Raw genomic sequence first — 12,957 nt, 5'->3', positions numbered from 1 at the left:
AACAAACACGACAAATCCAAGAACAACTAGTTTTCCCGCTCTGTGTGATCGTTTTTGTAAAAACCAATTCTTGGAATTAAGATCCTTTCGGATGCACCCAAGATAACGCCATGTTGGAGCGTGCCAGGTTAGGTGAAGTGAAACGGCGTAAGTGCAATGTCCAACAACGAATTGTTACCTAGTTTATAATTGTCATACTTTATCTACACAAAAGTATGCATAGATTTACAAAGATACTCTTAACCCTTAAATCGATAACGTCTTAAGAGATATCGTCACACTCCATTACGATTATGAATTTAAGACATTGCGCATTTACATCTTGTTCGTTCCGAGTACGTTTTCCTGCGACGAGAGGAATCGTATAAATCAACCTGCCAGGAAAGTCAACTCGATGTGCAAATAATCCCGTAGTAAGCCGTGTGCTTCTTGGCTGGATTTGCAATCCGCTCTGTGACTGTATTAACACAGGCAACAGCCACAGAAAAGCACTAAGTACAAAACGTACAATGTCGAGCAAACTTGACGTTTACAGGAAAATACCCTAGAGACTCTCTCTGTCGAATAAATCATACTTTTGGTGTCCACTGAGCGCTAACTACATTACATAGTAATCACAACGCCGAACAATCTGACTGAGCAAAACAAACACGGAAAAGTAAGTGCGGTCAGATTCCCGAGTTACCGTGTACCAGTTACTACAAATAGTATGAATGCCTGTTCTAATATTATAATAAGAACAATAAAAAACCTGGCTCTAAGGTCGCAATAGGATACGTTTCTTATCGTACAATAGATGCAATAAAACTTGGCATTAACCGGATCTCGTGATAAAATATTATAATAATATTATGCAAGGTAATTCCGAAACCATTGTTTCGAATGTGATATTGATCACACTTAAGAAATTCGTGCAAAAACATTCACGAGCTTCTAATAGCTTCTGTAAAAAAAAAACTAACTCACACGATGCCATTAATACTACAACATAAAACAAAATTTTAACAAAAACAAGTTTCATTTTTCTACTATTAAGTAACAGGTGTCTCCTGCGATTGTTTTTTATTTTGCATAAGTAATAATAAAATACTTCCTGTTCCTGAGATAATTTTATTGCACCTTGAAAGCTACCATGGGGTTGGTTTGTTTTACAGTTTCCATGGCTAGTTTTAATTGCCAAATAGAGCAAAGTATTAAGTTTAATTTAAGAAGACTATGACACTGTAATAAGGTTCACGTAAAGTCAGTTAACTGTGACGTCGAAGTCCTGACTTCGAAAAGAAGTTGATTTATTATTGACCATGCTAGGTACTGCTGTTACTGGTCAATAATAAACTAACTTTTTCTTTTTACTTTTACCTAACAAATTAAGTACTTCTTGAAATATGTTCAGATAAAAACATCGACGGTCCTAGTCAAATAGATTTTATTTGCTATTTCATTTTTTTTTCGTCACATTTAAGACATTATTAGACAGTATGCGAAATATCACATGAGCCACATAGAGACGAGTAGGGCTTCCAAATACCGGACTTCTTTCAATACCGGTATTACTACAGGAACTGTCTTCATCAATACCGGGATCCCGGGATCCCGGTATTGACTATGAATTGCTTAAAATTTTGAGTGTTATAAAAAAAGGCTCACATGGTGTTGTAACACCAGATATGTATGTCCTTAACTTAGAATGTTTTTTTTTTAGCCTGTTAGTGTGTCCCTCTGCTGGGCAAAGGCCTCCCCTCTTTCCCGCCACTTGTCTCTGTTTAATGCGCACTCTCGCCACTCCACACAGAATGTATCGAAGTTGTCCCGCCATCTACGTTTGGGTCTTCCTCTGCCCCGAGATCCATCCTGTGGGATCCAGTCCGTGGATACTTTGGCCCAGCGTTCTGGGTGCTTTGGATATTAAACAATCATCGCCATCTGCAATCATTATCATTTCACCCTCCAGGTTGGCAATCATGTTATCCGCCTTGTTGACTTCACCAGTCACATTTTTAGTTCAACCCAATAAACCAGCCAACTATATTCAAATTTGCCACCAAAAATAAGTTTGCCATACTACAATTCCTTGCTCATTTCTTTCTACTTTTTGATATAATTTTAAGAACTAATTATATTAATATCATATCCTGAACATCAGATTTCATCACCAAATATTTATCTAACCCAAATGCACAGATCTTGTTTTAATTAAATTATCTTCTTTTATTAAATGGGCAGGTAATCTTCTTGATACAGCCGAATTTAATCATTTTATTGGATTTTAAACGGTATAATCGGCACATTTTGCTTGTTTTTGAAAATACCGGGATCCCGGTATTGCATTAAAAAATACCGGTATTGAAAAATGCGTTTAAACAGACGGGATCCCGGTATTTCGGGATCCCGGGATCCCGGTATTTGAAACCCTAGAGACGAGACAAAATTTGGAATTTTCCTTACAAACTGTCAGGGATATGTATGTACTAAGATATAGCGAGAGTGGAAAACAGGCTTACTCGGAACATGAATGGTACCTATACCTACGTACGTAATGCAGTAAAACCATTAGAAAGGCGCGGCGTACTAAGCAGAAAATATACCATGGCGCCGGTGAAATTGTTCACATAACAACTTAACTACATTGTTACAAGTTCGCTCAGTGCGAGTCTGCTTGTTTGTTATTTTGTTTAATTAAGTTATTAACTTAATCAAACATTGGTTGCCGGATAATTTTAAACATAAGTACCTCCCATTTGTGGTACGCGGCAGATTGGCATTTACCTAATATCCGTTTTTGTTAATAATGGCAAGTAGGTACAGTCAGGAGCAGAAGTTGCTAAGCGGGCCAGGTGTTAACATTTAAGTAATTAAGTTATAGCTAAAAAAAATAGTTAATACCACTTTGACTACTTACATTGAAAAAATATCCATCAATAAGATAAAATAAGCATGTCTTTCTATTTCAATTTTACAATCGCGATTACGAGTGGTTATAATATCACTTACGTTTACTCAAGGAACAGTTTCGCAAATTATACAGACCAGATCACTTTTACACATCCTACAGACATTTGCTGTCTTACAGACACAGTAGGTAAAATGTCAAACGTGGTAATTTCATTCTTTGGGGGAAGGGTACATACTTTGAGTCAAAAACAATTCAGTAATTGTTGTTCCTGTATTGATCCTGTCAGGAAATACCCATGAGCCATTGCACGCAATTTACCGTAGGTATATTCCGCGCCTGGGTCTCGATATTAGTATACTACATAAATATTAACCTTAACATGACATGTCCGAAAACTGTTACTCATTCTATATCTAGCCGATCTAACTGCCCTAACTAAGATGGATCGTACACAAAATTGTCAAAACCCAAAGTACTTTGCAAAGTTGTTTGAGAGACAAAGCCCAAAGTGCTAGTTTCCTGTTTTTATATTATATATTTAGGCAAAACTACATAGATTGAGTATTACCTATACTGTAATTGAACTACCATGAGTTCAGATAGACATATGTACGTTCAATAAATATCATTCTTCCTGCTTTGTCATTCGGGTAAATAACTTCAAAATTCACTTGAATTCTTAAATTGAATTTATTTATTGTGATTTCTGTGTAATTAATTGGTATATTCTGTGACTTAATTTATTTTGTGACTTAATTGTTATTGTACTTATGCCTGTTATGCACAACTGTTTAGTTTTAAGTTTTTTTTTTATTGTACTATACCGTGTAAGCGTTTTGGTGAAATACTGTCAGCTTATAGGTGGGAAATAAATGAAATGAAATGAATAGATAACTTATATTACGAAAGGTTACGACGAATGGAATTTCAGCAGATAAGAACGACAAAACATTACGAATGATTTACTAGGCATAATAAGTCATGACACCATTTGTTGATTTATATTTAACAGCTATCAGAGCGCACAAGAAGAGCGATTACAGGCATATCAGAATAATCATAATTATTATGATAACAATCATGCGTAAAAACCAGCGTGCAGAAAAACGTAGCATATAATTTAACGTAAACTAACATATTTTACTTTTTTTATAGGCAATTTTGAGCACACCGACCAAACTGGCAGTAAATTTCAATTCAATAAGTCTAATAGGTCATTTAACACTGCCTGAGTGCCTGCTGATTACTGACGCGCGACTGTTTTCGTTTATGAGGTTTATCACACAATAGGGAGTGAAACAGCGTAGGATGCACAGCGATTGTATTTCTGTATCATAACGTGCAATGTGCTAGTGTCAACCCTGAGTGCCTCTGCGACTCTTGGGCTTAATTATAAGATTCTAATTACAGTAGTCGTTGAGGCGTAACGTAGCCAACTGTTTCAACAATTTGTATTAAATCTTTGGCCGCGAAAGACGTCAACTGTTACAGTATAATATAAAAAGTCTGTACCTATTACACTGTACTGTAACTGTTGGCGTGGGGTTCAAAGGGTTAACCCTTAAATGCATAGTGTTGCCAAATGTCTACAAAGCATTAGACAGCTCACGGATTAAAAAAAAAGGCTTACGTTCTTGAACGCACCTTTATACCAAACGTCAAGTAGCAGGGTGATGATTTAAGGGTTAAATTTACGCAATATTTTTAATTTATAAAAATTACAATCGTTTTAAGACGAAAAGTTGGAAAGCTTGGAAAAATCCAGAAGTAAATAATTTTTAGTACTTATGTGATTTTGAACGGTGGTTTCGGGGTTTGTAATTATTTTATATCTAAAAACTTTATCATAGGAATATCACAAATAGTGTACCTTACAAATGGTAGTAAAAAAAATCATATATCTATTACTGAAAATTTCATAAATATGATTTAGCCAATTCAACTTCTAACACTGATTTCGCACTGAAAATCTAAGTTATATTGTTTTTACTATTTTTCCTAGAATCGGCATACAATTATGTGATACATATATTAATTTCGGGCAAAAAGAAAAAATCATGCATTTAAGGGTTAAAGTACACATCTACACGCCTACTGAAAAAAAAGATACATTCAATCAAACTGTTAGATCACTGCATTCTCAGAAATACATTTGTAACTATAACACGTGCAAGCAAAGTTTACAAAATATCAACTAGTTTAAAATATAATATTGTATTTCCCCGTGCGGTAGGAACTATGTTGCAACAGCAATCAAAGTTGATAAAACACGGACGAACCGCCGGCTCGTGTTTCAAACTTCGGCCGTCTCTCAACAAGTCGATTACTGCGGTAGGTACTATGGTAGTCACTTTATATGTCTAGACGATGGTAACTATCGTGCAATTTGTGGCTAGCAAGAATGTCCATTAATCTAAGGAACTTCTTCTATTCTATGTTCATTATTATAGTTCTATTAAATCTAGTATATTGGTCCTATTCACGCTGCAATCGCGAGGCAAGGAAGCTAATGGGCAAGACAACTGACAATTTGATTGGTAATGGCTTTGTCAAATTATATACAAAAAATGCCATCGTGTAGAGATTCACCTATTTACGTTAAGTTTTTGCCGGCCTTCCCTATTCAGTTCTGAGGCCACGCCACGGCAGACGAGTGGTGGAATATGTTAGCAAGACCTGTCACGAGCTGTGGGTGTTCCAGCTACGATCGTATCGTCACGTGCACTTCAGCTCGTTCGTGATGCGCGTTCCGCGCGTGAGGTACCTATATCGGCAGTATCGTGGAAATCTTCCGAATCCTACACCGGAATAGGTGTAGCAGAAAAAACCGCAGTAGAAAACTGTGTGGTGAAAATGGCTTTTAGCTTTTAAGATTATTATTAACTATTATATGTATGTAAGTAATTTATGGGCTTGCCTGAAAATAAATGATATTTGATTTGAAGTAGTCTTTCCTTCTTTGTCTTACCTTGTCCTTGCTGTTGAGCACGGCCGCAGCCTGCGAAGGTATCCTCAGCACGTGGTGCGGGCGCTGGTGCAGCGGCAGCCACACCCTGGCCGGCAGGTTGAGGTCCAGCGAAGCGAGCTCGGCCCTGAGCCGTCCGTTTCTTCGCTCTTTGTCTTGCACTCCGGCCAGCCTTCGACCGATGCTCGTGAGGGCGTTGAGAAACTGTAGACAATGGTTATTTAATGTTAACGTTTATTAAACAAAGTAAAGTTATTATTAGTAACTTAGTAACTAAACAGATTCACACGATTGTTTAGAAGCAGTGCTGGTAGTAAAGGTCGTGCATGTAATATTTTTGCTAGTTTAATTTTCCATTTTCTTATTGTAGTGGGTGACACTAAGATGGTACACAATACTCGTACTTTTGTTCAATGTTTAATAAGAAAAGGTAACTATATTTGCAGCTGCATCATTATATTTTAATTAAATAGTACGAAGAACGCGAGTTGCCTTGAAAGGTACTTAAATGGCCATATAAACTCAAATACGGCAAGGAAATGCAAATTGGCTGTCATATTACAGTAGGAGCCTCAAAAATAATACCTAATTGTAAAATTATAAACTTGTTTTGTGTTTGTTGGTGTTGAAACATTTGTTTAGCATGTAGGTACATATTTGACATTAATGTTATGACAGCATACAAGGCTAGTATAGTATGTATTATTACTTAATCTATGATACCAGCGCGTTTGTCCACCAAAACCAAAATGTCAATGTCACAAAAGTTCATGAATACAAAACAGTGATTGGACTTTCGAATGATCCTTGGAACATGGCGGATCGTGCTCCAGACATTTTTTTTTTATTTTTTGCATTTTGCTGTTTAATGTATAATTTAGATAGCATATTATGCAGTGAATAGCAAGTGTGACGGGTGCAGTTAATGAAGAATTCTTCTGGAAATACGAATAAGCAACCAATTCTTGGACATCATTCGGCGGTTCGTGGTCTCGGCCGCCGTTACGCTTTGTACTGCTGCTCCAGCTATCCTCCAGTGCATCGTGAAGGCCTATCACCGTACATCATGCAATAATACTTTGTATTATGAAATATTTTACTTGTGATCTATTACTGTATTTTGGCAAGGGCCCATGAGGCTGCCACTTCTCCAATAAACAAACAAAACAGTGATTGATTGACACAAAATATGATTGAAAAGCTGGCGATTTGCTCGACGGTACTTAATAATAATTGATTTAATTTTGCCTACCGTATGTTGAACATTATTGTTGCACCAATTTGGTCTCCAGCCAGAAATAATAGATATATGCAAAAGAGTACTCCCCAGTATTCGTGCGCTAGAAAGGAATTCAAACGCAGAAACGAGTAGTTTACAAAATATTACACTACACCTTATAAAACAAAGGCCCCCGCCGCGTCTGTCTGTACGTTCGCGATAAGCTCAAAACCACCGAACGGATTTTCATGCAGTTTTTACCTATCTATAGAAGATTCTTAAGAAGAATTCTCTTCTTTTGCCCTCGCTTCTTAGTAAGTAAACAGTACGGATTTGGGAAGGCGCCTCCAAACAGTTTACCATCGATTACGCCAACGTCCAACAATGAGTCGTCCCACTACCGGGCACAAGTCTTGTAACATCCAGGTCAATGCCATTGCCGCCATACAGTTTTTATGGGAACATGCAACAGCAATATTTGTTAAATAATAGGATTTAGAGAACACGCAATGAATAAAACCAACGTAACGGTATAATTTATAACTCGGTATATTCGGTATTCGGCAAGTGAACTATAAAGATCGAGTTGGAAAACTAAGCTTCGTAGAAAACTCCTAATGTAAATCGAGAGAGAGAAAATATGCTAAAAGGAAATTCGTTAAAACAATAAACCGTTGGCGTAGTCGTTAATTGTGAAACCATTTATTGATTCTCACTGAAATGAAAACAAGGACATTGTGTCGCGTGTTAACGATCCATTACAGGATTTACAGAGACTGTATTTACAGTATCATATTTACCGCAAAATTAGTATGATCGGGACAAGCTTACTATCGTAAAATGAATTCGTACAGTACTACTACATATTATAGGTGCATCAAGGTATTAAATATCGACACGGTTAAAGTGCCAAAAAAATGTATACCTACACGACCTTATTGCCCATACGTTAAGGTAGTGTTTACATACATATAAATTTTGGCATTTTGATCGTGTCGATACCTTAATATTACCTTGACTGTAACAACCAACCGTATCAATTTTTTTCGTATTTTTAATTTTCTACGCCGTCAGCGGCCAGTATTATGCAACTATGCAAATAATCAATAGACGGATCAGGGGCCCATTTCTCGAACGATATTAGTCTAATATTATTAGTGTATTGCCATGGTAACCCATACGACTTGACAGTTCGTGGACTAATAATATTAGTCTATAAATACCGTTTGAGAAACAGTAAACTGTTTACATAGTCTAGTAAATGTAACATGGTGAAAGTCGACGAGCCTGTAAAAAAAAGCTTTTGTGTTTCTTAATTACCTTACCAATTACCAATCGTCTTGATTCATAAATGTATAGGCAATTGTTTTATTGTACACCGTATTCAACGTAATTCATTAGAAGATATAAATAACTTTATTGCAAATACGTATCAGGAACGAATTACTCGACTATAAAAGATTAGATAAGGACCCCTGCCTCACGACTTCATCACAATATTGTTAATGAATTATTATCCGGCCTTGTAATAGCTGAGAACCGGCACAGTTTCCTCGTTTCACTGCGCCATCCAAATATAGTTCTAATTACACCCACCATGGCCTAATTATAATTAGTGGAATGGACAAAATGTTTTATTTAAACAACGACTACAAATAGATAACCGGGTTAGCTATATATGTATTTAATTATGTAGGTAATGTACCTAATTAGTTAATTACATATTGTTACTTGCCAATGACGGAGTCTAAAACGCAAATTTTCATGGAAACTAATAAGTAATAGCGATATTGCCCGCGTCAACGCCTCAGTAAAGTTGCAATACTGATGCTGCTGCAGTCTTCATCCGAATACCACCTTAAGAAACGCATGATCGAACGAGCGAGCGAAGTTCTTACATTCGACTTGGGCCACGCGGCCGGCTAGGGGCACGTCCCGGCATTTCGATGTTTTTAAGCTGAACTGTCAGAGGATAGCTTGATACTCAAGAACTTAAGTAAATTTGTCCTAATTTAGATGAAATTGGGTAAACGTGTAATCGAGGGCATTATATTTTAGTCATTAAATTATGAGCAGGCTTGATCAAGGGATTATTGAGATTGAAGAGCTTAAAAGGCCAAAAAGCTGTTTGTGAGAGGTCTTGCTATTCTGGTCATTTTATTTGTAAAAACATGGTCGAGTTTAGTATCAAATGAAAGTGCTCGGTTTACACTTTTATAATATCGTTTTTAAATTTACCATTTTGAAATAATTAGCAAGATAAACATAAAATAAAATAAACATAATATAGGTATTTGACATTTGGCAGGAAATATTTCGGCTTAGGGGCTATTCATAAATTACGTCATTTCAAATTAGGGGGGGGGGGGGTCTGGACATCGGATGACGGTAGCATGAAGTAGGAGGAAATGGGGTCATTTGAAGCATGATTTTTGAATGATTATAGGGGGGGGGGGGTCAAAAATCGTCAAAAATCGATGACGTAATTTATGGACAGCCCCTTAGCACAGATACAGTTTATTTTAATTTCTATGGTGACTTAAATCCAGGGAAGGGACAGTGGTATATAAAGCCCTTTATTCGAAAAAAATAGCGCCATCTATATTACTTAACGCTATACTTTTTTTTAATATGGCTTCACTTTATTTCGTCAAAACGTCTTAATCCAGGGCATGAAACAAACAAAAAAACATCTGATAGAAAAGATTATTTATAGATGGTCAAGCAAATCCTACCAGTAGAAAAAGGCGCAAAATTCAAATTATCTATGAGACGATATCCCTTCGCGCCTACATTTTTCAAAAATGCCGCCTTTTTCTACTGACAAGATCTGCTTGACCAAGTATATCCATCGTTGCCATGGAGGCGATTGTCACAAAAAACAACTTAGTCAAATAAAACTCAACATATTAAAACACCGTATTTATTGTCTGTACCTAGGGGCTGTCCATAAATTACGTCATCGATTTTTGACCCCCCCCCTATAATCATCCAAAAATCATGCTTCAACCCCATTTCCTCCTACTTCATGCTATCGTCATCCGTGGTCCAGACCCCCCCCCCCCCTAATTTGAAATGACGTAATTGTAATTTATGAATAGCCCCCTACTACGACATAATTCAGATAAATAAAAATACTTACGGTTTTACAATGTTACAATTTAAATGAAACAAAGTAGTTGCTGAGAACTTTATTACCAGAAAATTCAGAAAAAATCATGGCGGGTAGATTCACAGCCTGCTGCGTGTAATTTTGTATCGTGGTCAATTGTGTGTTATTCCAGCCGTGTATGATAGGTACCTATTTTATTTACATCAACAGTCAAGTTAAAAGTACCTAATCTGTTTTCGTGAATTAATAAATACCCTGAAGCCTTTTTTCAAAGTCGAAGTCCCCCTGATATTGACGTTGATATTTCTGGTTAAGAATTACAGATGGCGCTTCAAAATGGATGCAAAAAATGATGCTTTTTGTCCTATATATCAATATATAGTTGGTCAAGCAGATCTTGTCAGTAGAAAACGGCGGCAAATCTGAAAAATGTAGGCGCGAAGGGATATCGTCTCTTAGAAAATTTGAATTTCGCGCCTTTTTCTACTGACAAGATTTGCTTGACCATCTATACATACTACTCTTTGCTTAGATCTATCAGTTAAGGGCTCCACAGACCTTGCAATAAATCCACGTGATTTTTGATTAATTGCCGGCATTGCCGCCTATTGTGCGACGTAAAATAGTAGAAATTAAATAAAATGGAACTCAAAAATGTCCATACTAAATTGTTGCCATGTGTAAGCATTTTACGTCAAAAATGTGACAGTTACGTAGAAAGTGGCGCCCTCATTTATTTTCTACTATTTTATGTCGCACTATACGAGTACCTAAGTAGGCTCAGAATAAATTATAACTAATAAGTAGGTGCAACGTTCAATGAACAAACTCAATGGCTGTATATAATTTTTGGTTAACCGCGAGTTCTCAGTTCGGGGCGAACTACTAGTATTAGTTACAATTTTACTTGCGTATAGCAACTGACATGTTTGTCTCGGTTCAACCTTTCAATCTAATTACCGACTTGATCATTAATGCTGGTAGGATATGAAATGGTTTTCGCATGACATAAGTTTTACCCACGCGGAGGCATTTTTTACTCTCAAATGCCACAGCCACACCTGCACGATATACGCCTACATGTAACAAAACAGTTCACACCATATTAGACTATGTTTCAAATAAACATATTGTGTAGAAGAGAAAACTAATAGGAAATTTAACGTTATCCGATTCTGGCTAAAATAATGTATTACACACTTGAAAGTTAAAGAAAATAACAAATACTTTAAGTGTATTATTCGGCGCAGAGATTCACGGAAAAGTAGACTGAGACGTGAAAAGAAATGTTGGACGAAAAAGAAGGCCGTATGGAAATGCAGCTAGCACAATTAAACATGCTCAATGTTCTTCGCTAATGGAATTCTATGGCCGTTTCGCACGTTACATGCTCAGAATAAAAGATACGCGGAAACGTTTCCTTGTAAGTGATTTGACAGAGCAAACCCATGAAAAGAACAATAGCGAACTCTACTCACGTTCTACTGATAGTACCTACCTGTTACACACTCCACGATATGGAGCGAAATCGTACTGTCGCAATGTCTCATACCTAAAATACCTAATATGTGCATCATAACTTGAATACGCGGATTCATAAAAGAACTAAAAAATAAGTTAGGTAAGTACATTATTTTTGATTAATTTTAAAAACAGCTTTTATTGAAGTTCCTTCTAAATAGCATGAATTCAATTGTTTATGGCTAAGAGCAAAAAAACATAAAGAGTTATGGGCGCAAATTGAGTTCATTGTGAATGGAATTATATACTTTGTTTTGTGATCGGTCGGTAGCGTGAAACTAAAATAAAAACAGCTTAATTACGGAGTTAAGTTTTTTAAAGAATACTTTATCGCTAAATAAAAGCATACCTAAGTATTTTATCACCGCATTTCCAAGTAAGTCACGAAATAGTGTATTTTTATACTTTTTATTATATTTCCTCATATTGTAAAACATATTTATTAGAGATACCTCGAATATTCAGCAACTATTCGGTATTCGGCCTATTCGGCCACTTTACCGAATATTCGGTATTCGGCCGAATGTTGCCTACTATTCGGCTGAATACCGAATATCTGTTGCACCTACCTAAAAAGAAAAATTACACAAAAATATAACCAATTTAAAATTTATTCTTGGAATGTAGTTAAATACGAAGGCACGTTTTTGAGCATTTGTTGATTACAAAATATTTTTCACCACACCAGCTCAGAAAGGCTTACTTTGCACTTTAAAAACTGATAGCAAAATTGCATTTTATTCACATGTGAGGCAAAGTAATCAAATGCAAATTTTGAGTTGCTTCTTATGTTTGCTGGTATAATTGACTTTTAAATGATGATTTTAGATGATAAATATTTAATAAAATTCATTTGGATTTGAGTTTGTTTGATATTTTACATTTAATATTTGGTTCGGGTTGGTGTGGTGAAAAATTTTGTGTTTCACTCGGGGGCAAATTTTGTTTAACCCTCGTGCTTTGAAACCCTCGCAACGCTCAAGATTCCATTTTTCAAACCACTCGCTACGCTCGTGGCTCAATTTTGGAATCTTTCGCTTGCTCGGGTATCAATATTAGCACGAGCGGTTAAACAACAACTTTGCCCCCTTGTAAAACAAATAACTATTATTTTTATCATGGGTCTGATTTGATTGACTACATTCATTAATCCTGGTGGCGTAGCACGGTCGCGTTTTTATCCCTTGTCACCATGCCTGTCACGTTCTAACAAGTATGTAAGTGCGAAAGGGACGCGCATAGTGATA

The 12,957-nt window shown here is 36.4% G+C and overlaps 1 protein-coding gene across 2 annotated transcripts in view; it reads right to left on the bottom strand.

Annotated features, from left to right (window-relative positions):
- The window catches only part of LOC134792227 (phosphatidylinositol 4-kinase beta), a 90,629-nt gene that overhangs the window by 12,380 nt on the left and 65,292 nt on the right, over window positions 1–12,957 (bottom strand). For both annotated transcript variants that reach the window (XM_063763486.1, XM_063763487.1), the window contains exon 3: window positions 5,862–6,062. In XM_063763486.1, coding sequence (XP_063619556.1) covers window positions 5,862–6,062 — 201 coding nt within the window. The remainder of the gene's footprint in view (window positions 1–5,861; window positions 6,063–12,957) is intronic.

The sequence above is a fragment of the Cydia splendana genome, chromosome 7 (genome assembly GCF_910591565.1).
Source record: "Cydia splendana chromosome 7, ilCydSple1.2, whole genome shotgun sequence".
NCBI classification, from domain to species: domain Eukaryota; kingdom Metazoa; phylum Arthropoda; class Insecta; order Lepidoptera; family Tortricidae; genus Cydia; species Cydia splendana.
This window is presented reverse-complemented; position numbering and strand designations above follow the sequence as displayed.